At 37.1% G+C, this 23920-nt stretch overlaps 2 protein-coding genes across 2 annotated transcripts; both read right to left on the minus strand.

Annotated features, from left to right (window-relative positions):
• Window positions 1-734: 734 nt before the first annotated feature.
• Window positions 735-22064, minus strand: mccc2 (methylcrotonyl-CoA carboxylase subunit 2). Its single transcript, XM_015000508.2, has 17 exons — window positions 21837-22064; window positions 20493-20559; window positions 19810-19894; window positions 19546-19647; window positions 19271-19398; window positions 18930-19042; window positions 17736-17849; window positions 15879-15943; window positions 15525-15624; window positions 15338-15433; window positions 14095-14167; window positions 13915-13991; window positions 12143-12209; window positions 11896-12052; window positions 9237-9351; window positions 2249-2334; window positions 735-1335 (listed from the first exon to the last, which is right to left on the minus strand). Exons 1-17 carry the CDS (start codon window positions 21966-21968, stop codon window positions 1218-1220), a joined length of 1695 nt encoding a protein of 564 aa, XP_014855994.2. The 5' UTR covers window positions 21969-22064; the 3' UTR covers window positions 735-1217.
• On the minus strand, window positions 5065-9227 carry LOC148157641 (uncharacterized). Its single transcript, XM_088008714.1, has one exon. It carries the CDS (start codon window positions 7731-7733, stop codon window positions 5910-5912), a length of 1824 nt encoding a protein of 607 aa, XP_087864840.1. The 5' UTR covers window positions 7734-9227; the 3' UTR covers window positions 5065-5909.
• Window positions 22065-23920: the final 1856 nt, after the last annotated feature.

Consider the following 23920-nt stretch of genomic DNA (forward strand, 5'->3'; position numbering starts at 1 on the left):
TTTTATTTTCTCTTAGATAAACCATCTAACACATCACTGTTATTCAGTGTGCTCGTCTACGTGTCTGGCCATTTGTCTTGACTGCTTTTTAATCCAATATAAGCAAAGAAAGGCTGTGAACCTTGGAGGCAGAGCACTCTGCAGCAGATCGAAGGCTTGCCAGATTATTCTGAACAGACTGAAATCCAAACTCTGCTCTGTTAGAGACCTGGAAGATGCACATTAAATGATCGTTTTGCAGACTGGGGCAGAAACTATTTCCAACAAAGACTGTACGGATTCAGAATTGCTATAATTTCCTATAGCAAATCAATGTTTCTCACAGCTCCAGTCCGTTTCTTTTGTGATGCTAAAGACTTTTCTGAAATATCTGCTCTGTCTGTATCTGCTGAACATCCACAATTTGAGAAGCCAGGATGTGAAATTTTGGAATGCCTCCTACGGTGACATTTGGAGCAGGAAGATGAAGGTCTAGTGGGAGGTGTGGGCAGCACACACATAAACTCATGCCCACATGATGCCCTCAGTTATTTCTACTTTCTCTCTCCAAGGTGAGCCTCTCCACAGCCCTAGTGCATCAACTACCGTCATTCACAGAGAGCGTGAAGGGCTTCTGGTTAAGCACTTTAACCAGCTGAATCCATGCAAACATGTAAATCCAATGATGCAAAACTGAGAGTGAGGGTGAACTGGTTCACATGGGAGTGAAACTGCTCAGTAAAATAATACCAAACTGTAAAAAGGCAGTCTTTAATAATTACATAAACTGCACCACAATATATGATGCCATATACATATACAAGCCCCTCATTTCCTCTTTTTCTCAATTGAAAGCATTAAATGAGGACCCTTTGGGTCTCACTAAACAAGGTATAGCGTATTATTTTTGGCTAAATAGTGCCCCCTAATGAGGAAATGTTTCCTTGCACTATTAAGAGGTCAAAACAATTAAAACTTTAGGTTTTCATCTCTTTAATTGTCATTTAAAGTAAGTGATAAAAACATAATCCAACCAAGAAAAAATGTTTCCAAGAACAGTTGTTTGTACAGTGGAACAGTAACACTTAAGGCACAACTTCATTGGGGAAATAATCCACAATGAGAACTACTTACGTCCTTAATTCCTCCAAGGTCTGACTCCTCTTGAAATCTGTTGCCCACACTTTACAATCTATACTACAAAGATATGTCTATTTACATCAGAAACTACATGAACATTACATCCTGAACACTCCAAAGTGGGTCTTCTTTGTTGGTGCATTGAGCGCTGCGCTGAGGCTCAGTCCCAGAACCAGACGAGTGTCTGCAGGGTCAATGATGCCATCATCCCACAATCTGTAAAATTCAAGAATCTTACATTGTTGGCCAGTTCTCATACATGCACAGCGGTTATTGATTTTCTAATTCAGTCAAACTCAATACGATATTAATTCCTTAAAATAATTTTCTCAAAAATCGAGTGATGCCCCCACCTATTAATTTTTATCTAAATTACCAGTTTTAAAGATAGTTGCCTTTAGTAATTATAGTTATTCATAGCCAAAACTTGAATCTTACAGAACAACAAAGTCCAGGCTTTCCCTCAGGCGGAGCCAAAACCAACCAATCAGTCTGAACCAAATGTTCTTAATCCTATTGATCTATACATATAGAGCTTACTGGAAAAGAGAGAACTGATTTGTGTGTTGTTGTTTTTTTTACTGGGGCTTTGTTAGCATCAGGCAGCCTCAGATTAAAACAAAGAGCACAAAAGGCAAGGCTTGTACGCCTTCATAAAAAAAACATTAAAAGAACAGACATGTTCAAAAGTTATATTAAATCTGCCCATTTTAAAACATATGTATTGATTCAAATAACAAAATCTTCTTTTGATAAGCTCCAGTCTCACATGCACACAGATCAATGCTCACAGGACTAAACAAAAAGTAATTGGGAAAAAAAAAGCAACAGGCGGCTTAATGGAAATAAAACAAATTCTTGCGTCACTTCTCATGTATTAACAGACTGCCTTGCTTGAGTCCAGGATAAAACAGAATTCCAAGTCCTGAAAACATTTCAAAATAAATAAAGAAAAGCAAGGCAGTTCTGTCAAATATCATCAGAGCTTCTACAACATCTGTCTCGCCAACATTATTTGAATACTTCAATTTCCAAACAAAAAGAAATAAATGCAGCCATTGTGGAGTACATGGTTCTTTTTCAGTACACTCCTGCCTTATAAATGTGATGTGCCCTGACCAAATCTCACCTGGCACTGGAGTAATATGGACTGCCTTCCTCTTCAAACCGACGGACAATTGGTTCCTTCATGGCTGCCTCTTGTTCAGCTGTGAACTGTGAATAAATTGTGAGAACAGAACAGGGCAATGAAGGCCCCGGCTGGAGGCATTTTAAAGGTTGGTCTGAATTATTGAAGGTGAAGATGAAATGTAAAGCTGAAAGCACACAGCCTTTCATTTGTCATAAATGCTGGTCTTGATCCGCTTGGAAATACTGAGCCAATTCTTCTAGAAAAAAAAATAATAATAATGAAAAACCCTGAGCATACGCAACAGCTTCCCACTGCTTTTAGTTTAGCTTCAAGGATGAGAGGGCAAGCTGTAGATCTGAAAAACTTTCAAACAAAACATTCAACCAAACTTAAAAGATGAAAAACTTTGTAAAAAATACATATATATATATAAACCTTCCACATATTTGGTGTTCTGCTGCACCATCATCTTACAAATTCCCAGTCTTTAGCAATTTGAGATTTCCATCAAAGGTGAATTTCATAACCTTCAATGTCTGCTGATGATTATAAGTGAGTCTTAGCTGTGGTAAGAGCGCATAATAGTGGCTGGCTGACACCATTAACAATAAAAGAAATTGGGCAACACTTTATTTGACTGGTTGTGAATAAGACTGTTATGACACCATCATAAGCATGACATAACACCTGTCATGAATATTTATGACTGTTGTTATAAAGTGTTATTTGGTAAATTATGACACTTAATACAAAGTTGACCTTATTCAAAATGTCTTCGTTATGACAACTTGACATTAACCAAGAAATCATGATCTGACATAAATTTGTTATAAAAGTATTACTGATTAAACTTTACTTTTAATAACATAAAGCTACATAATTTTTAAAGTTCAATCAGTAATACTTTTATAACAAATTTGTCAGACCATGATTTCTTGGTTAATGTCAAGTTGTCATAACGAAGACATTTCGAATGTCAACTTTGTATTAAAAGTGTCATAATTTACCAAATGACACTTTATGACAAGTCATAAATATTCATGAAGGCTTATTCATGTTCATGACAGGTATTATGTCATGTTTATGACAGTGTTATAACAGTCTTATTCACAACCCATCAAATAAAGTGTTACCAAAAATTGGCATTGACACTACTTCATTTCAGGGTTTCCCCCAGTGTATTATAGGCCTGTCGGCCTGCTATACTTTAATAGCGCCACCGCCAGGATAAGCCTTTCTTGTTTATGTTTTAAGGAAAATAATAATAATAAATAAATAAAACCTTTTTTGTGAGTCTTTTTTTAATAGCTGGATTGGAAGCGTCTCTGTTGCTCTTCACTGGCGGAGCAGATTTGTTCCTAAAAGGTATGTTTATGGAAGATGGGTTTATTGTTTATGCATTTTAAGCCGGATCAATCATACTGCTGGCACCTCTGCATGTTACCTAGCGCGCTGCTGCAGCTGGATGACTAAAGTAATCTGAACTGTTTGGCGCGTAAACACAAATGGTAATGTAAAGTTGTCATAAAGACATTTTTGTCTAGGTTAATGACAAGTTGTCATGACAAAGACATTTTGAATAAAATCAACTTTGTTTTAAAAGTGTCATGATTTATCAAATGACACTTTATGACAACAGTCATGAATATTCATAAAAACTTACTCATGTTCATGACAGGTGTTATGTCATGTTTATGACGGTGTCATGACAGTCTTATTCACAACCCATCAAATAAAGTGTTGCTGCACAGTCAGAACCCGATCCAAACCCGTAGGTAGAGGGAGAGGCTATCCTCTTGTTCGCCCCAACATACAGGCACCAAAATGGGAGGCAACAAGTATGGCCACTCCTGCCTAGCGCCTCTCACAAGGGGCAACTCCAGAGTGGGAGAACATCCAAACCCTTTCAAGAAATCTGGCTCCAGAACCAGAGCCATGCACTGAAGTAAGTCTGACTATTTCTAGCTGGAACTTCTCAATCTCACACCCACAGGTGGTGACCCACAGGCTCTCTTCGGGCTGAGTCCGGTCGGGCTCCATGGGTTAAAGCCCGGCCACTAGGCGCTCGCCAACGTGCCCCAACTCCAGGCCTAGCTCCAGGGTGGGACCTCATCTACGGGCGAGTACAACCACTGTTTCCAATGGTCATATTCATCATTAGGGATCTTTGGGCTGCACTTGGTCTGGTTCCTCACCCAGGACCTGTCTGCATTGGGTGGCCGTACCAGAGGCATGAAGCCCCAACAGCATAACTCCTAGGATCACTGGGACACTCAAACCCCTCCCACCACAATAAGGTGGCAGCCCATGGAGGGGATGTGTAGGTGTGTGCGTGTGCATGTATGTGTGTAAGTATGTATATTAAGCAACCTATTAATTATGTAAGAAATACAGAAAATGAGAGAGAGAGAAAGAAAGTTGTTTTTTTGATTGTTTTTTAACATGAGAAAATGAGCACAATATGGTGGTAAGCTTGTGAGGTGAAATGTATTTTTTTAAGCTCTAATAAAGTTTTTTAGGCTGTTATTTAGGAGTGGTTGAACAGGAAATATGGAGGAGAGAGAAGGGGATGACATGCAGCAGATTCCCTAGGACTGGAAATTAAACCCAAGTTGACAAACAAAACCTATTAGTGACATCCTAAACCTAAACAAAACCTAATTTGCAGTCTTAGTGTAAAGCTCTTTTATAGCAGCAGACAACTCATAAGCTCAACAACACAAAAACTTTATATTCATTACAACGTATTAATCTAAGAATTGATTTCTTCCTGTAATAGAAATTATTTCTCATTTAATTCTCTGTTTTCATACTTTCATGGATTGTTCTTCTTTTTTCCCTTTTCTACATTTTTTCCATGTTAAATGGCACTGTTTTGTTAAGTTTGTTATGCTGCCCTGAATCCGTTATTCTAACTAAGGACCAACAGAAAGAAAGATCACAGAGTTCCTTTTATTTTTGATAAAACCTAAACAAACCAGATATAACAAGTTTGGGCTTCTTCACGGTCCGGACTGAATAAGTCCAAACGTGTTAAATCAGCGAAAATAAACAGAAACCATTGTAATTACAAGAAGAATTTTAAATCTTAAATCAATACGTTGCTATAAAAATTGAGCTGTGTGTGTCGTTGCGGCACTGAGCCGTCTACCACCACAACAGCGAAGGGAAAAGGGCTAACGTACGGCTAATTCAATTAATTTTACAAGTTTAACAATAATACTGCACATGTGTTTGGAGTTTCTAAAACTTTTTTGGGGGCAATTTACAGTGACCAACTGACCTGACCTACATGTTTTAGGAGATGTGGGAGGCAACCGGAGCACCCGGAGAAAACCCACGCAAACACAGGGAGAACATGCAAACTCCACACAGATCGTCTCTGTGAAGACGCAGCGCTAACCCTCTGCATCACCGTGCTGCCCACGTTTTTTTCAATTGGGTCTATTTTCTAGTTTGTCAATGGGGAAAAACAACTTTGGCCTCTTGGGGCCATGCGACTTTCGTTTTGGCAGCAGACAACTCTGTGAGTCTTCTTCCTCCTCTTGGAGAGTCGCATGACGCCCCGTAAACAGACCCTACAACCTCTATGCGGTTGGTTCCAGTCATCGGTTCCCCTCTTGCATGTTTTCTCCTTCTCTAAATATCAAAATCATTATTAGACCTGTTCTTGACTGTCTTCACTCTTTTTTCTTTTTGGTTTCTTCAGTCGGAGAGTGTTTCGTACCTTTTTCCAAAATGAAAATTTAGATGTTTTCTTTTTCCCATCCTGCATGGTTTGTGTAAATGGATTGCCCAAATCCTCCAGGATGGCTTCTGCAGGGATCTCGATTGCTTCCATGGATTCCGGATCCTTGGAACAACCTGATAAGGTTTCTCCTGAGAGTTCCTTCTCTGAAGAAACCTCTCGACTTAAAACTTTAACCGGGTCGACTTGGCTCTGTGAGTCTTCTTCCTCCTTCTCTTGGAAAACTGTGATGAGTTTCTGATCTTCCTTCTCAGTTCTCAGAGTTTCGGGCAGCAATAGATCTTTTGTTCTTTCCAACTCATCTTTAACACGACTTATCTCCTGTTGATAGTCTTCTGCTCGTTGTTTGAGTGCAGTGACATCAGTTTCGTACCGACAGCTTAGTTCTTGGTACAAACCTTTCACGTTCTCCAACTCAGCCTGCGCATCCTTTTCCTTCTCTTGCAGGAATTCTATCACATTTGTTATGTTTTCATGAAGGACGGCATCCGTAGCTCTGATGTCGTCGAGAAGCGCCATATTCTCCTTTGTTTTCTGCAGATGAGCTTTTCTCTCCTGGTTTATCTGCAGCTGAAGATCTTCTACTTGCTGTTGCAGCACAGAGTGGTTTCTTTTACGGATAAGCTCTTCGTCTTTCTTTTTTCTGTTTGAAAGAGCAGTTTGCTCCTTAATCTTCTGCTGATATGTTTTAGCCTGCTGCTGTAATTCCATAATTTCTGTTTCATACCTACTTTTTAGGTGCTTGTGTGAAACGTGAACCTGATGAAGTTCATTTTGCATGAACTTCTCCCTCTTTTGCAGAATTGTGATGTGTCTCGACGTTTTTTGGAAGAGCTCCTCCTTCTCAGCTCTCAGGTTGATGATGAGCTGCAGATTCTCATTCGCTCTTTCTAAGTTGGCCTCTCTCTCCTGGCTCACCTCCTGCCGATAAGTTTCCATGTCTTGTTTCAGTCCAGAAACATCGCTTTCATATTTCCAGATGAGTTCATTGTATAAAAATTTGATCCAATTCAATTCTTTCAGCAAAAGTTTCTCGCTTTCTTGCAGGACTGCAATCTTTCGTGACATTTCTTGAAAAACATCATACTGTCTGGCTCTCAGATTCTTCAGGAGCCGTTGTTCCTCACTAAGCCTCGCTTCACAAAACTTGTGTGTCTCGGCCTCCTGCCTCACCAGAGCGACGTCTGCTTCATACTTAGAGCGCTGCTCCTCAAAGGAAGTCTGGAGTTCGTCCAGTTCTTCTTGGAGGGCCTTACTTTTCTCTCTCTCAGCCAGTATTTCAGACTCAAATGCTTCCTGGCTGAGGAGGTGGACCACCTTTAATTCCTCAAAGTTTTGTTGCAAGACCTTCTTCTTCTTGTATTTCCCAGTATTGTGAACCTTGGAAGCAATAACAGCAGCGTTAAGGACTTCTGGATCAATGAACTTCTCTACTCTCTTAACTTCCCTCGTTTCTTTGCTCTTGTTGATATACAGTTCTTTGAGAGCTTTCTGCCTTTTTAACTGGATTTTTGTCTCTTCCAATTCTGCCTCCAGGTGGGCCAGTTTGTGGTCGTCTTCAAACCTTCTGACTCTCTCCATTTCCAGAAGGGAGGTCAGTCGTTGGATTTCCCTGTGTAAGGCATTCGGGTGTGCAGGAGGGAACCTGCCTTGGGGGTTTTGCTGGACTCCCCTTCTCATGGAGTGATGGGGCCCCATCACTCCACTCTGGTATCTCGGCGTACGATGAGACATTTTCTCCTAATACACACACTAAAATCGGCAATCAATTCAAAAGAGCTTTGTGTACTTCTGAACTGGTCAGTGATATTGCAAGCAATGCAAAATGTGCAGAATTGTGTTACAGAAATACAGTTGATGACATCACAGGCTGCTTCACCAGTGACATCACAGACCTCATCACCAGTGACTCACAGAATCTTCCTTCGCTGGTGGTGGGACATCATTCTACCACCAACTATCTCACTCTTTATTCTTGTTGAGATTCAAAATAGTCCATGATTCATTTGTTTTTATTCCATATATCAGGGGCATCAAGCTCATTTCCATTTTAGGCCAGATCAAAAATCTGAATGTTCTTAAAGAGCCTGTTGTGCCAGAACGTATTGATAAAAACAATTAAATAGTTAAAATATCAATAAATAGGAGTTTCAGCATTCAATAAGTGTTTCTTAAAATAACATAATATTGAACTTCTTTTCACACTAATCAGTCCATCCAGAATTTTGTGATAGTTTTTGTGGTTTTCTACAATCAACATCACATATTTTGTGGTGCTAATTTATAAACATTTATAAGGCATTTTTACTATATTTGCGCTAATATATGACGTTAAATGTGACATTTTATTAATCGCTCTATCGGTCATGGACTATATAACTTGACATCAAGTAAGACTGAGACAGCAGTTATTTGTGAAAAACTGGAGCAGAGGCACCAGCAGCAGTGTGATTGGTCCTTGCTCCTGGCTTTGTGGCCGTTTAAATGCATCAACTACAAACCATCTTTAAGGAATAACTGCTCTGCCAGTGAAACGCTCAACACAACAGAGACGCTTGCAGTCCAGCTTATTTAATAGTAATTTTATAAAGTTAAACGATTTGTTTTAATTTATTTATTATGTTGATATTGTGTATCATTATTATTTTTCTAAAAATAAAAATAAGCAAAGCTTAGCCTGGTGGGGTTGGGGGAAGTAAAGCCTAGCAGGTTGCCAGGATAATACTTATAATACACTCTCTTACTAAAGTTTCTTGTAACGTGACAAAATGCAGACAGATTCAAAGTATATGAATATTTTAGTGAGTTTAGTCAGTTTCAGCAAAACTTCTGACATGCATTTGTTCTTCACTCAGGTTCAACTAAGAGTCAGAGCTATAAAAGAACTTCACAAAATACACTCTACAGTTTCTGTTTTTTTTTTTTTCGTTCAGATGGCTTACACATCATTAAATTGCCAGTTTCCACGGCACAGATGTGTCATTGTGAAGCAATTAATGCACTGTTAATACACCTATAACAGCAAACCTGAGACAATTTAATTACAGCCACTTAATGTCTGCACTGTTCTGGATAAGGGATCACAGTTTCACTTAACGCTGATATAATTTTATTCTGGTGTGATTTACCATCACTGGAAGAAATGTGCCTTTCATAATGTTTATTCTTTTGGCAGCAAATCAACCACAGGCAATTTATGGCTGCCCAGAAAAGGGCAGATTTATGTCAAGGTATTACCTCCTTTCCTTCACGTGTCCTCTGATCTTTAGTGATGGTGGCCAGGACTGTCGCCGCCTGCTCACCCCCCATCACAGAGATTCTTGAATTGGGCCACATGTAGAGGAATCGGGGGCTGTGAGGAAAAAAAAAATATATATATATAAATGTAATCGGGGTCTTTTTAGTAAAATAACACTCTGAGTCATCACCTAACAAAAACTGAAAATTGTTTATTTACAAATATGCGAAACATATTTCGCATATGTTTCAATAGGATAACAAAAAATAGGTTACCCTTAGCTACACTTTCTAATTGTTGTTGAATGGTGTATATAACTAGTTGCTAATCTGCAAGATCACAGTCTGTCCAGTTTTCCTGAATGAAACACTTGAAAGCTGACAGTGTTTGTGATTAGCACTGTGGCTAATGCTGCTAAATGTCACCAAAAAAAATGTAATTTGTAATGAAAACAAAACTTAACTTCATTCACAACAGATACATAGCAATTGCTTTGATTAAAACAAATAATACTTCATTCCATGCACAGACCCCCCACAGAAACAACTTGTTTGCAGTATCTTGATGGCTTTACTAGAACATCTCAATGGCTTTCTAAATTATTTTTTGCTGCATTAAACAACAAACATTAAGCTAAATATTGGCTTAGAGAGCATAAATAAATGGTGCTTATATAACTCCATTTAAAGGAGAATTAAAAGACCTCGTTGATATTAAAAGTAGAGAATGTTGATATGTTTTGGACATATACTAAATGATAAAAACAAAAACTAGATTGCATGAAATACAAGTCTAACAAACAGCTGATATTTTAAATGCCTTGTCTTAAAACATTGCATTAAGTGTATTTTCTGCATTTCAGATTAAAATAGTATTTAATTCCCAAGAAGTTTTTTTTTTTTTTTTTAATTCCTAAAAATTCCTGTTGTGAAATCAGCATCCTAAATCCAACATTATGTTGCAGTAAAAATGTATAAAAATGTCATAACAATTTCAGATTGAAAGGAAATGTCTTTGAGGACATGTTAGGCCGGTTTTAGTCTGTTCTGTCATTCAGAAGCTGGAAACAGCTGCTGGCTGCCACAGTAATTACAGCTAGAGTGGTTTCTCCCTTGTTAAATTTTTTACGCTGCTACTGTGAGGCATTAGACGAGTGTTTTACAGTGCCACTACATTTTCAAAACCAAAAGACTTGAGTTCTAGAGTTGTGTCGGAGTTAATTTCCATGACAACAGACTGCTGTGAGGAGGCACCAACCCATGCTGCACTGAGCTGCCTCTGGTCGGTGTGAAGTACCAAATGGGAAACGGTGGTGGCTTAATGGAAACATATTTTCTGAGCTGATAAGGTGGAACGATGGTGCAAAAGGGTTTCTGAAAATAAGTGTTTAACAACAAAAACAGCCTGTTTACTCTAGTTTAGAGTACGCTGTTCTCATCCTACCAACCTGACATCAGAAATCAGCTGGTGTCAAATCAAATCATTATTAGTTAATTGAAATTTCAGCATCTTGTGCAATTAGACTGAAATAACACCAACAGTCTTGGCAGTGGACAATGTTACCGAGTGAAAAAGTGTCATAATGAATTATTCTCAGTTTCAGTGATCTTTAGAAAGTTAAAGCGGAGCAATATAAGAATGTACATCATGTACATGTCAGCAGTTCAATCATGCTGTTGTTTTGCCTTTGTAGTAAAATATTGGTGAAACCCTGTTTAACACCAACTTACTCTCCACCAAGCCCTGAGTGATGTTGGTTTGTTTGTGGCTCTGTTTTGTTAGCTGAAGATGCTTGGGCAGAGCAAAAAGCTGGAAGTGGATCCATGAACATTTAGCAGTGTGAGACCTGTCAGGTTGAGTTGGAAGAGCTGCTTCATGGCTCATTTTCTTCATGTGATGTTTGTGGTCCTCTTGGTAACAAGGAACAAGTTTTCTTCAGTTTGTGTACTTCATTTTAATAGATTTATAAAATTTTATTTGATTTTGGTTTCTGATTCATAAAACTTTTCTTTTTATATGACTATTGCCTTCAAGATTTAGTTTTGATCTATTATTGAGTTTACTAAAAAATAAATAGATTTTGCATTACCTTTTTGTTTCTGATCTTCATTAATCTTTTGTATTGATTCTAAAAAAATATATTTTTTAAAAATCTCAATCGTCCAAGAATTGTACTTGAAGGTCAACACTTCAAAAACAATGCATCTTTATGAAGGTAAAAATGTTACATAAAGCCCACTGTGTATGTAGAATGTCAATGATTGTTGATAAACTTATGATTTGTAGAAAAACCTACTTATCAGATATGAAATTATATTACTATATTCTCCAGTTATCTTACTTTTTTCTTGAAGGTTTTCTAAGATGAAATAATTAACAGCTTAGGTACATTAACAAAAAATAAATGAATAAATAAGAAAACATTAACATATTCTCAAATACAGAAAATAATAAAGCAAACTGTGGCGAAAACTTAGATGACTGAAAATGTCTTTGGCCTTTAAGTGATTCTAAGAAGGTCTTTGTTCACAAGAAAGGAACATTTCCACTTATATGTAAATGAGGCATTGTGAATATGAAACCAGTACAAGAAAGGGAACATTTTTTACGTTTTTTGCTACTGTATCAAATCACCAACAGCAAGAGACTCCTTCGTACCTGTACGCTCTTCCACACATGCCGTAATTGCCTGCACCGTAGGAGCCTCCGATGATAACCGTCATCTTTGGCACATTGGCACAGGCAACAGCAGTGACCATCTTAGCTCCATCTTTGGCAATACCTCCTGCTTCATACTCTCTTCCCACCATGAACCCTTAGGACAAAGGGGAAAAAAAGAAGAATGGTTCACCACTGCAAAACAGCACATCGATATTCCAAAAGAGAAGGAAAAATTTGCACCAACCTGTTATGTTTTGAAGGAAGATCAGAGGAATGTTTCTTTGGCAGCATAATTCGATGAAATGGGTTCCCTGAATAGAAATCAATTTTTTAGTTATTACTAACAGTAGAGCTGCCAAGAGGTAAAATCTCAGCTATGCATCTTCATTACATTAAGATAAAAGTCTTGGCATCTCAAGGGACAAATAAGTACAAAGGTTTCAAATAAGATGCTGCATCAAATATACCGGTACGTCTCAAGTGATAAATAAAGTCCAAGGATTGATGGGTACACAAAAAATTATTTTCAGGTATTATCTGAACAATAGCCCTTCTAAAACTGACGAGTCTGCATCACAACCAACTTTATTAAAGATTAAGACGCATCTTTCTAGTCACAATTTCAGACATTTCCAGACTGAAAACTCTCTTCTCTCCCCCTACTTATCATTTTTAACAATTATTACATATAGACAGATGTATAGATGATGAATGGAGGGATGGAGAGATGAATAAATAGGTGGACTAATTGGGGGATGGGTTAACCAGACAGATGGATGGACACAAAGGTGGTGCATCTTGCATTTACTTAGTAGTTTGCTTGAAATCGCACAAAAATAAACCAGAAAGTTCCCTGAAAACTGAGCTACTAGCATCACTTTTAAGTTAATATTCTTCTATATTTGACATATAAATAGCTCAAACTGAAAAAAGCTGCACTAATGAGGAAGTGTTTTTGTTCAGAATTTACTAGTATTCAGTCGGTTCAAATCAAGAATTAAAGGCTTAAATCAAAACAGAAGAATTAGAAGCTCCTTAGGAGCCAAACTAAATATAGGCTGCACTGCTATAATTTTAAGCACTAATGCTTTATTTGGGGAAATGCTTTTAAGGACTTAATTTGGTGAGGGAGATTTCCCTGCATTAAAAATCGCAAACAACTTGTTGAAAGGAATAAAAAGCAGGCAATTAGAAGCAGTTATGTGGTAAGTCTTTGCCTAAGATCATCTTTCTATCGACCTTTCTTCTCTTTCTCTGCACAAATACCTGACAGATATGCTTTTCAATCACCCAGCACCTTGTATAATTGAAGCCCAGGCCTGTTTAAAGCAATGACAGCGTGTCTCATAAATGAATCTTGAAAACCAGGTGATGTATTGATTTTTGTTGAATATGCTCTCCAAGTATGCCTTCTCCACACGAACCACTGCCGGCCCTTTTTTGACAGTAATTACTCTGATGAGACAGCCTGTCTCGAGGAGACCCGAGAGAAAGAAATAGAATCAAGAAAATCTTTTTTTCCCCAAGTAAAGCCTGTAATTTAATTTAAAGCCTGTTTGAAAAAAAAAAACACATTGGAGTATTATAACAGATTTGACTCATCTTTTTTTAATCCTGCCATGAAGTTCAGCTCTGCTCAAAGCAAATTGGCTTGCAAGTTAACTGAATCATGCAAAATGACAATTATGATTGTCCTGTGGTTTCAAACTCTAATGCTATTATAATAGCCTTTTTAGAGGACTTATTGGAAGACAAGTGGAATTTAAAAGGTTACTTTATGAGCGAAACTCTGCAGCTCGACAGTGAAGGGTCAATGCAAAGCACGTATGAATGCCAAAGCTTCTGAAATACAAGAGAAATATACTGGCATTCTTTGTGAGCAGCGAATCTCCGAGGTCAGCCTGAACCACTTGATTGTGTTTTAAGTCCTTGACATTTTCAGGATGCATGAATGTTATATTGCTCTTTCTTCAGGGTGACACTCGTATTATTTTTTTAGTTCCAAAGGACAAGTACCTTTTTTGCAGACTCTGAAAACAAGACTCCATTGTTGCCAATGATTCCAACAGGGTATCCAAAGATTCTTGAGAAGCCTACAAAAGGCACAAATTAGATATTGAAAGGTGAGGCTGACGGCAAAACAAACAAAAAAAAACCCTGTACTGTAGAAATTGAAAACAATACCAGCCTGTATACCTGTAACAAGCGTGTCTCCATAAAATGCCTTGAACTCATCAAATTTACTGCCGTCCACAATTCTGGCAATAACCTGCAAACGAATGAATGTATCAGCTCATAGAGGTGTGTAACGAAATGTCAGAAAACAAGGCCCTGAGGCAGAACACCGAGCTGCATTGGGCAATAATGTCACAAATTTTACGTAACCTGCTTTATGAAAGTGATTTGGCTGCATGCTGTGTTGGGCTGCCTGTTCCTGATAAAAAACAAGAGCCCTGTAAATAAAAAGGAGCAGCTGGTTGTTCCCGATACCTAAACAGACCGCCAATGCTGCTCTACACCACAGACGTTGTGGCATTGCTTGAGTTAACAATAATTTCTGCTCCTGAGTCTACATCAAGTATCAGAGCCTCAGGAGAGGCCAGAGAAGGAAAACAGTGTGACTGATACCAAGCAGCTATAATCAACTGAAAACCACCTGAACATGACATCTCAACACTGTTCACTCTGAGCCTTTAAAGCCATGTCTGTGGGGCTTTGTGAAGCTTAGGTTTAGTGCTGAAATGAGTAATCAGATTAATCATAATGAATCAATTTTTGAAATAACTAACAGTAATCAAGTAATTGTTAACTGCAGAATACAGACTAGTAATTTAGCCAAAACTGTACAAAAATGTATACATTTTGCAGTTAAGACAAAAGTAAAACCTTCTTTGTCTATAAATATGTTCTACTCAGAACTCCTCAAGTGAAAGAAATAGTTTCACTCAGTTCAAGTTCTGTAAAAAAAAAAAGGAAAAGGAAAAAATTATATTTAAATGTATTCCAACATTGTATAAAAAGGCTTAAATTGTTAAACAAGAAATCTACAGAATGTGCCAAGTTTTTTTCATCATACTAATTGTCAGAATAAATAGAATAGAATAATTAATTTCTAAAATAATCGTTAATTGCAGCCCTACTTAAGTTTAAATACATACCAGTGTGTGGTGGTTATAATTTGTTTTATTCCTTCCCTTTAATTAAATTGAAATCTATTCAGACTTAAGTAATATCTAATTAGCATTCAGAGAGGAGCTCAGGAATGATTTTTACTTCATTATGTATTCCCATGTAAGAGCTCAAAAACAAAGAAAACCTATCACACAGTCAAACGCCTGAAAGATAAATCATCACATCAAAGATTATCTTTTCTAAAGTGCAGTCTGAAACATTAAGCTTACCCCCCTTGATTAGGTTTGGCAAGTAGCTGGGCAATTACCTCTCTGACATCAAAGTTGCGTTTCAAGTTATCTCCAACTATCCCATAAAGCTCATCTGAGGGAAAAAGGGGGGCTTCGGTGGGTTCTACAGTAACCTGAAAAAAATAAAGTAGACACAGATGTAACAGGCAGTTCAGGCACAATTAGGTGGCCGTAATTAGCAATTAGACTAATCATTGGATTGACCTCAATGTTCTTCCTGTAGTTGAGACTTCGGACCGTCTTCCGAGCTAAATGGAGTGCGTGGTTATCATCTAAAGCGTAGTGGTCTGTCACGCCAGATTTTCTGTGAAATTGGAAGCAAATCAATCACAATGGAGCCAATATAGAATATAAATCAGTAGTTAAGAAATGATCATGAAGACGAGAGCAGGTGAAATATACCGCCGTCAATGCAATCCGATTTGTTTTTGCTATCAAATAATTTCAATCAGGGAACAGAACACTAACACTAAGCTGAAATTAGAAATTGCATCTCTGGAATATGTGCAGTGGCTAAAACAATTTTAACCAATGTAACTGTAAATGCTGCAGTCATACTTGCAGTGCAGATCAGCACCACCAAGATCTTCTGCAGATACTTCTTCCCCAGTGGCAGCTTTCACCTAAAAAAGAAGGAAGTGTTCAGAAAATTAAACAATCACAGAAATGCTTTCCATCCTTTAATGCAGCAGATATGCTAATTTTGTAAATTAAGAGATTTTAAGTTATCAAAAACACTTTGGATCCTCTTTTAGAGTTTTTTTTTTTATATATAATTTGCACATATGCTAGTTATCCTCTCTGCCATCACCATTTGATACTTGTTCAGTATTTTGGGACAGGATCTTTTATCCATCTTGTCCATTTAAGTAAAATTACTTACAGTAATTGTGTATAATCTACAAATAGTCCCCAAGAAAATGTGGTTAGGCAACTCTAAAGTATAATATCCATTCACAAGAGGTAACTCAGAGTTATTTTGGATAATAATCTGTCACATCTTATAAGATTCAACTGAATCAAATGCAGATCAGAAAAACAATTAATGGAAATTAATGGTTTAATATAAAAAGCAATCAACAAATAATATTCAATTATATCTACGTTTTAGGACTTTGGTGTTATCTCATTACCAAGACAACACTTCACTCCCCAGAAAACTAGACTGACGGGTACAAAGTGAATAAGCCAGTAGGAAGTTGTGGTATAAAGGTTTGAACTACCCCAGAGCGTATTAGCAGCATTTATTTCATCCATTCAGTTTTCTAACTCAAAAAGCAAACGGTGTCAAGGTCACACTTGCAGAGGCATGCCCAACAGATGCAGCATATATGGGCAACTTGCACAACGCTGCATTCATTATGACTCCTATAACACAGCAGGTGTTAAAGTTACTGAGAGAAATGAAAAACAATTTCCTCACAGCGTGCTTCAGGTCTTAACGGATGAAGTGTCATTTTTCCATAACTGCACAACAGCACCGCACTATCAGACTGGAAAACATTCAGGATGCTTTAAGGGCACAGGCACAGATAGGAAAGGACATCTTCTTAAAGGTTTCACTTAAAAGTCTTTGTTAAACTTAGATGAATGCAGTAGAGTGTACCTTTATACTGTTTTATCAACTTCAACATGCCCTCTACTTCTCTATATTGTGGAAAAAAGAAATGGGTTCCCAACCTTCGCTATCTCCTATGATTTTTTCTTTATAAGTCAGTTCAACAACTCTCCAATGACGATGCCTCTTATTCATTTATAACAGAATTTTTTGGTTGCTGGACATTTCTCTCCTTCACCATTGCCTGCCTTTGACATGTTGCTCATTTCATATCAGTCTGCTAAAACGGGAGATTTTGTACAGAACATGTATAAATTTGTACCAGTAAGTCCAGAGCAGCAATGTCACTGGATCTCTTGGAAGCAATAATTTAAAGGAGATTTCATTTCAAATGCCATGCAGTCACACTCTTCATATTAATAATACATTTGTCCAATTGAATAGACTAACTGCACTTAATAGGACCACCTAATGTATATTTCTGGTGCCTGAGATTCTAAAGCCCAAGAAATGTGGTGAAGTAAAATGTATGTATGAATGGTGTAATATATAAATTTGTTATTATGGGAATCTTTATCCTAAATACATGCAATATATTTCACTAAAAGATGCCAACCAGCATGGCTATGCAGAAGGTTTTTGCTGCAAAAATCTTTTTTTTTTTTTTTTTCTGGTAAATTAAACCAATTGCGCAAACTCTCGCTAGTTCCAGTTTTGCAAATGCAAAAGCTGCTCAATCGTTCTGTCCAGCTGGTGTGGGAATTACAAAATCAAATGCAATGCAATGAGAGGATGCAACAATTCACATAGTTCATCTCATGTTTGCAAAACGGAAAGGAAATGAAAAATGTTCCAACCAGAGGAGGTCCTCCGAGAAAAATTGTTCCTTGCTTTCGCACAATGATGCTCTCGTCTGCCATTGCTGGAACATATGCTCCTCCAGCCGTGCACGAGCCCATCACAACAGCAATCTAAAAAGAAATAGGAAGTTAAATCTTCACCGAAGCATTTCTAATACAGAAACATCCCTTCCAGCTTGTTTGAAGTACAATAAAAAAAAATACCCCCATTGAAAAACTGTCGACTCCGGCATTATTTTTCTCTATGAAAGTTTCACTTACTGGTGCGTTATTAAAATGTGATGCATCACAAAAATGATCCACAACACACTGCTTAAAAGTAATGTCTTCCCAAAAAAAAATTCAGATTTCACAGCTTTTGGCTCAACTTTTTACATCAAACTTTTAGTCTTCCAAAAGTACATAATTCCCAAATGCGCATAATTTTTCACACACTTTTTAACTTTCAGCAGGCAAAAAACATAAACAAGAAAGAAAAGCTGATAATGTGTAACTGTGATTAACCTTATTGTTCCTCCACATTTTTCTCCTTTGAAAAGATTTATAAGAAGCCAGCGAAAAAAGCAAAATCACTCACTGCCTTACTATGCAAATCTAAGAAATATATTTCTTTTATAAAAACCATTTCTAACTAAGAGCATGAAAAACATCTTGAGAACATATTTGAAACTTACGTGACAGAAAAGAAAGAGCCTTGAAAGTATTATTAGGGGATGAAAAACAAAACTCCCAGAATGAAAAGTGAAACCTGAAATGGTTGTAGACACTATTGATGAGTGACCATTCAGAACGGTGACTCAAACATTCAATGGTTCTCTTTAATGGATTCGGTGAAAAGAGCTGAATCCAATAACTGAAAAGCTATTGCTGAGCTTAGTCCTGCTGTTTTGGGGAAAAAAAACATGCTGCCTTGTTTGTTCCTCTGTTTTTACATACATATATGTTGTTACTTCAAAACTGTATTGCAAGAAAAATCATGTTTCCTTTAGAACAACAAAAAGAAAAGTCATAATTTATCCATCTGTGCTCTAGACGCAGATACAAAGACTTGCAGCAGACTGTAAACTATCATAAATGGCAACATAATGAGTAGGTTTCCAACAGGCTATGCAAATAAGGTAAACAAAGAGAGAAGAGTGATTTCAACATTGTTAATTTTTAACTTGTCAAATCCAATATTTAAAGCCTCACCTGTGCAATTCCTTCTGAAGACAGCCTGGCCTGGTTGTAGAAAATGCGTCCAAAGTGATCGCGGTCTGGAAAGACATCGGCCTGTCTGGGAAGATTGGCTCCTCCAGAATCCACTGAGGGCGAATTCAAACAATAAATATCTGAATATTTAGATCATCTATCAAATTTTGGAAAAAACAGCACAAGTATGTGCACCTCTTGTTAGTCACCACCACCAGCTCAATTATTTTCAGAATACGACATACAATTCTTAACTAAATAGTGAAAAAAAAAGTGTTTGACATTTTTGTATAAGACATTTTTATTGTTTAATTGCTTTGACTGAAATCAAGAAAACGTACCCAAATAAATGCATGGCAAATGGTTCTGCTGAGCAATTTCTTGTGCACGAAGGTGTTTTTTCACTGTAATTGGGTAGTATGTTCCCCCTTTTACGGTGGCATCATTTGCAACAACAACACATTCCACCCTAGGAAAAAACCAAAGCTGGTTAAATTAATCATTTGGAAACTGCACAATGTCTTGGGGCTTTTCTTATTTCATTAAACAGTCAACAAATTATTGTGTTCATTATTTTTATTAAGGAAAATATCTACGTAAACGCTTCAGCACTCACCCTGAGACCCGTCCTATCCCAGTAATCATCCCCCCGGCAGGAACATCCTCTTTTCCATACAACTCATATCCTGCAAACTGGGAAAATTCCAAAAAAGGAGTCCTGCAAAAAACAAGAAACAGATGCTGAACACTGGAGAACATAGCTGATTTCTAAGTGTAAATGAGAAAATGAAACCAACACAACAAAATTAAATGGTTAACTTTGCGCAAATTACGTGTGAGCCAACAATTTTAAATTGAACTAGTAGGCAGATGATAATACCCTGGATCCAGTAGTCTATCTATGCGCTCTCTTGGCAACAGCTTCCCTCGAGATGTGTGAAGTTTTCTAGCTTTTTCTCCTCCACCTTTAGTAAATAACAACATATCAGATTAATCAACACTTTGTAGGTTTTTGAAGTGTCTTTTTATTGCAATATAAAAGTGAAACAAATTAAATAAAAAAAAGTCAATTAAGGTTGCTATTTTTTTGTACCCAAGACAAAATTTAACTTATTATTAAACTCAAAGCGGTTTTAGTAGAAGACTAAACGCAGTTCTGCACAAAAGGTTTGGGATCAGATGAAAATGTTCCTGTTTCCTAGGAAACATACATTAAATTAGTCTGAATAGAAAATATAGCAAGAGACCAGGTCAGGGAAAGATCAGTGTTAGTGAGTTATGACTATTAAAATATAACATTTTAATGGAAATGATGGTCATCGACAATTCTTGATTTTATATGAATAAATGAATATTTATTTCAAACAACAAAACAAAATATATAAAAAACAAGATGCTCGAAAAGTTTTCTTCTTTCTTTTATTAAAAAGGAAATTTGCAAGTGATTCCAAACTTTCTTGCTCCGTACTTTGCAATGCACTGTGTGAAACAAAAGCCATGCACAAACACAGTACATCTGAAGGCCTAATTTTCACCACAGTTTGTTCTCTTCCTGGTACTCACCAAACTTGATTTTCTCTGTCCGGTCCCTCAGTTGATCTACCAAAACTTTCATTCGCTCATAATTTTCCTGTGAACGTAAGGCAAGGTAATCATATTTATAAAGCATTTTCAGCCAAAGGAAACTCAAAGTGCTTATCCGTAGTAAAGAACAGCGTACATCCAAACAGATTAAGGTTAGAGAGATTTGAAAATAAATAAGTAGGCAAAAGCAAATCAGCAAATAAAAAGTGTTTTGACCTTGTTTTAAAAGATCTCAGGGTGGGACCATTCCTGCAGTCAACAGGGAGCTTATTTCATATTTTTGGTGCACAAAAACTGAAGGCAGCTTCGGCATGTTTTCTTCTGACTCTTTGAATGGTTAGTAGGTTTGATTCAGACGATATTAAAGGTCTTAGTGGTTTATAGAATTGAAGAAGATCAGAGGCGTAGGCTGGGCTTTTACTTGTGAGTGCTTTGTAAACCATTACTGAGATTTTAAACTTTTCTTTGAGTAACAAGAACCTAAGAGCCAGACTGAAATGCTGGTCTCTTGTTGTTTTTGTAAGGACTCTCGCAGTGCCATTGTGGAGCAATAAGAGGTCATGATTGAGAGGTTACTTACACATTTGGTTATTGAAAAAAATTTGACCAAAAAGTGCAAAGCATCAACGATATTCAACTACTAGGCATCCATCTTTTTGCAAATGAAAATATTGAATAATGTTATTCCACAATATGAATTTGGAGTTGTTTTAAGAGGTGTACACATCTGCACTTTTTTTCCTAAAAAAAACTGAAATAGCAAGGACGTAGGTTCAAGAATAAAATGAAATTAAAAGATAAAATAAAATTTTCTGGTACATCTCGAGTAATACTTTAGTAAGAAAAAGTGTCTTTTGGTGACATCTAGTGTCAGTGTTGTACCTCTACACCAAGCTCAATGTCAGATGAAATACTGCCATTGTAAACTTAAGAATTAATACGGGTATTTAAACTGCAACCTCAACAACGTTTACAGGTGGATTCAGCACACTCTTTTTAAATGATAAAAACACATTTTGCTTAAGTTTCTGCGAAACATTAAATATAAAGTATATAGTTCATGTAAATTTGAGCCCTTTTCAATTTGGGGAATTGTTTTAGTAACAATAATGTTCCTAAACATAGCTTTTAGGCTTTCTGACATATAACATTCAGTTTCTGCTATATATTATGAATCATATAGAATGCAGTTTTGGTAGTTATGCGTGTTAGCAAACACTATTGCTATCTGTCCAGTCTGAGTTTCATCCTCATCTGGTTTAACTCAAACATAACGTTATTTCTCCAGTTAAGCTAGCAGGCTTTAGCAACAGGCTAACCTACCTGATATTCAGAGGAATGTTTATCAGGTTGAGAGCCGAGCCGAGCGACTCTGTCAGCGTAGTAAGTCCGTGTACAAGGCAGCGGTAATACCCTGCATCGAAGCAACCATGGCCTCACGGAGTGTAAAAGCATTTTAAAAACTCACAAAGGGGCAAAATGTTAACTTTGCAGCTGCTAGCTTGCTAGCTGTAGTGGAGAAAATCTTCTTCTGTGGTTGATGTTGTAGGACGGAACGTTCTACGTCGCCACCTGCTGATAATAAAACACATTTATTCAAGTTGTTATTTTGTTAAAATAAATCAATTATTTGGTATGGTAGCTACTAAATTATCTTTAATAGCTACCATACCAAATATTTTTATGTAAAAGAGAACGACTGAAAATTAAATATTTATTTATTTCCTCCCTAAAAGTGCACATGATGCTAAAGGTTAAAGGGTATCCAGTTTATAGACACTCATGTCTAGAAATGAATATCAAAGAAAAATACGTTATAGAATGATTAGGGACACACTTAGATTCATTGCGAAGAAAAACGAAAGCTATTAAGGGATTCTTCCAGTCTACACCTTTTTATGTCTTTGTTGTATCTTTGAGGAAACTTATGTAAGTAACTACATCAGATTTATCTTTTGGATGAAGGAAGTATGGAAGTGAAGACGTTCTGGCTTAATTTATTGAACTGTTCACTGGAGAGGAATGTGGCTTGACGCTCTTGGACTGTTGTGGAGAATAATACTCAGAGAATCACGGATCAAGGCTGCCACCATGTGGGATAAAAAGTGTACTTCAACTGAACTGATTTTTAACTCTCTCAGGATATACCTTGCACAGATCAGCAGTCCATCACAGAGCACAACAAAAAACACAGAATACATTTGTATCTCACAAGTTGTAGGACTTTTTGAAATGTGGAAGCAACCCAAATAACATGGAGAGAGTCCACACATGCATGGGGAGAACATGTAAACCCTGGACCTTCTAGCTGCAAGGCAACAGTTCTAATAGCCTTGATCTGTGATAATGAATCATAATTCATAATGTGATAAAGTGGACCTTAGTATGATAATTTGGAGTTTGGAAAGGTTTGCTGTTGCATTTAATACTGTAACTCATTTTCATGACATTTGAAGCGACAAAGACATTGTTGTTTTTCTTGGAAGTAAGGGTATTTACTTTATTGTCTTCTTTATGGCAGCACAATATTTTTTTATATTTTAATCTGTGGTATAGGACAGAATTTTATGCTTTAAGAGAATGGGAAAGAAGCTGAAGCCTCCTGAACTTTAAATGCATATTCAATTGTTCTTAATTGAAAAATATGGTCTACTGTCTATCTGGTGTAACAGATAGGTTAAGGCAGGCTTAAATCATGTTTTGTTCACGTTACACTAATTGCATAATCTCCCTTTGGATCTCTGAAATTTTAAACATTTTACAATTTTATTTCATGCCTCAGCAGCTCTCAGTTCACACAAAAAGGCAATTTTCTTTCTCAAAAAACGGGAACTGAAGTTGGATTTAAGTGGGAATCAGAGTTATCCTAAAAGCTTGGAAAAAAAAAAAACCTCATCTCTTCTGACCTGAGTGCTTTATTTGAGCTGAAGTACATTCGGCAGAGTGCAGGCTGAAGAGCATTCAAACCAAGAGCTTTTAGTTCATTTGGTTTTAAGAGGCTTCTCTCCTCCAACACTCCCACCTATTCCACTGGCATGCATAGAAATGTCTGTGACCTCCACTCAAATGGCTGCTCCTGTTTTCTTAGGGAATATCAAATCCTCCACTTCGTGTGCGAACTTACACCCTCTCACTCATCCAGCTCTCTGTATTTTTTTATGACCTCTGAACCCTCCACAGCAGTGGCCGTGAAGTGACTGAATAGATGTGGCTTTACAAAAAGCCTCTCTATTCCGATAAAAATGGATATATTAAATACTTTAATAACTCAGAGGTGCAAGGAAATGACTGAAAAGTACAAAGAGAAGAGAGTATACCTTTCGTCACAAAATGCATATAAACTGTTTGGTCACAAGTGTCAGATCCCTATGCAGGAGTGTTGGTAATTCTTTTGTATGTTTAAATAC

The sequence above is a fragment of the Poecilia mexicana genome, unplaced genomic scaffold (genome assembly GCF_051168715.1).
Source record: "Poecilia mexicana isolate PSO_F unplaced genomic scaffold, ASM5116871v1 scaffold_9, whole genome shotgun sequence".
NCBI lineage: Eukaryota > Metazoa > Chordata > Actinopteri > Cyprinodontiformes > Poeciliidae > Poecilia > Poecilia mexicana.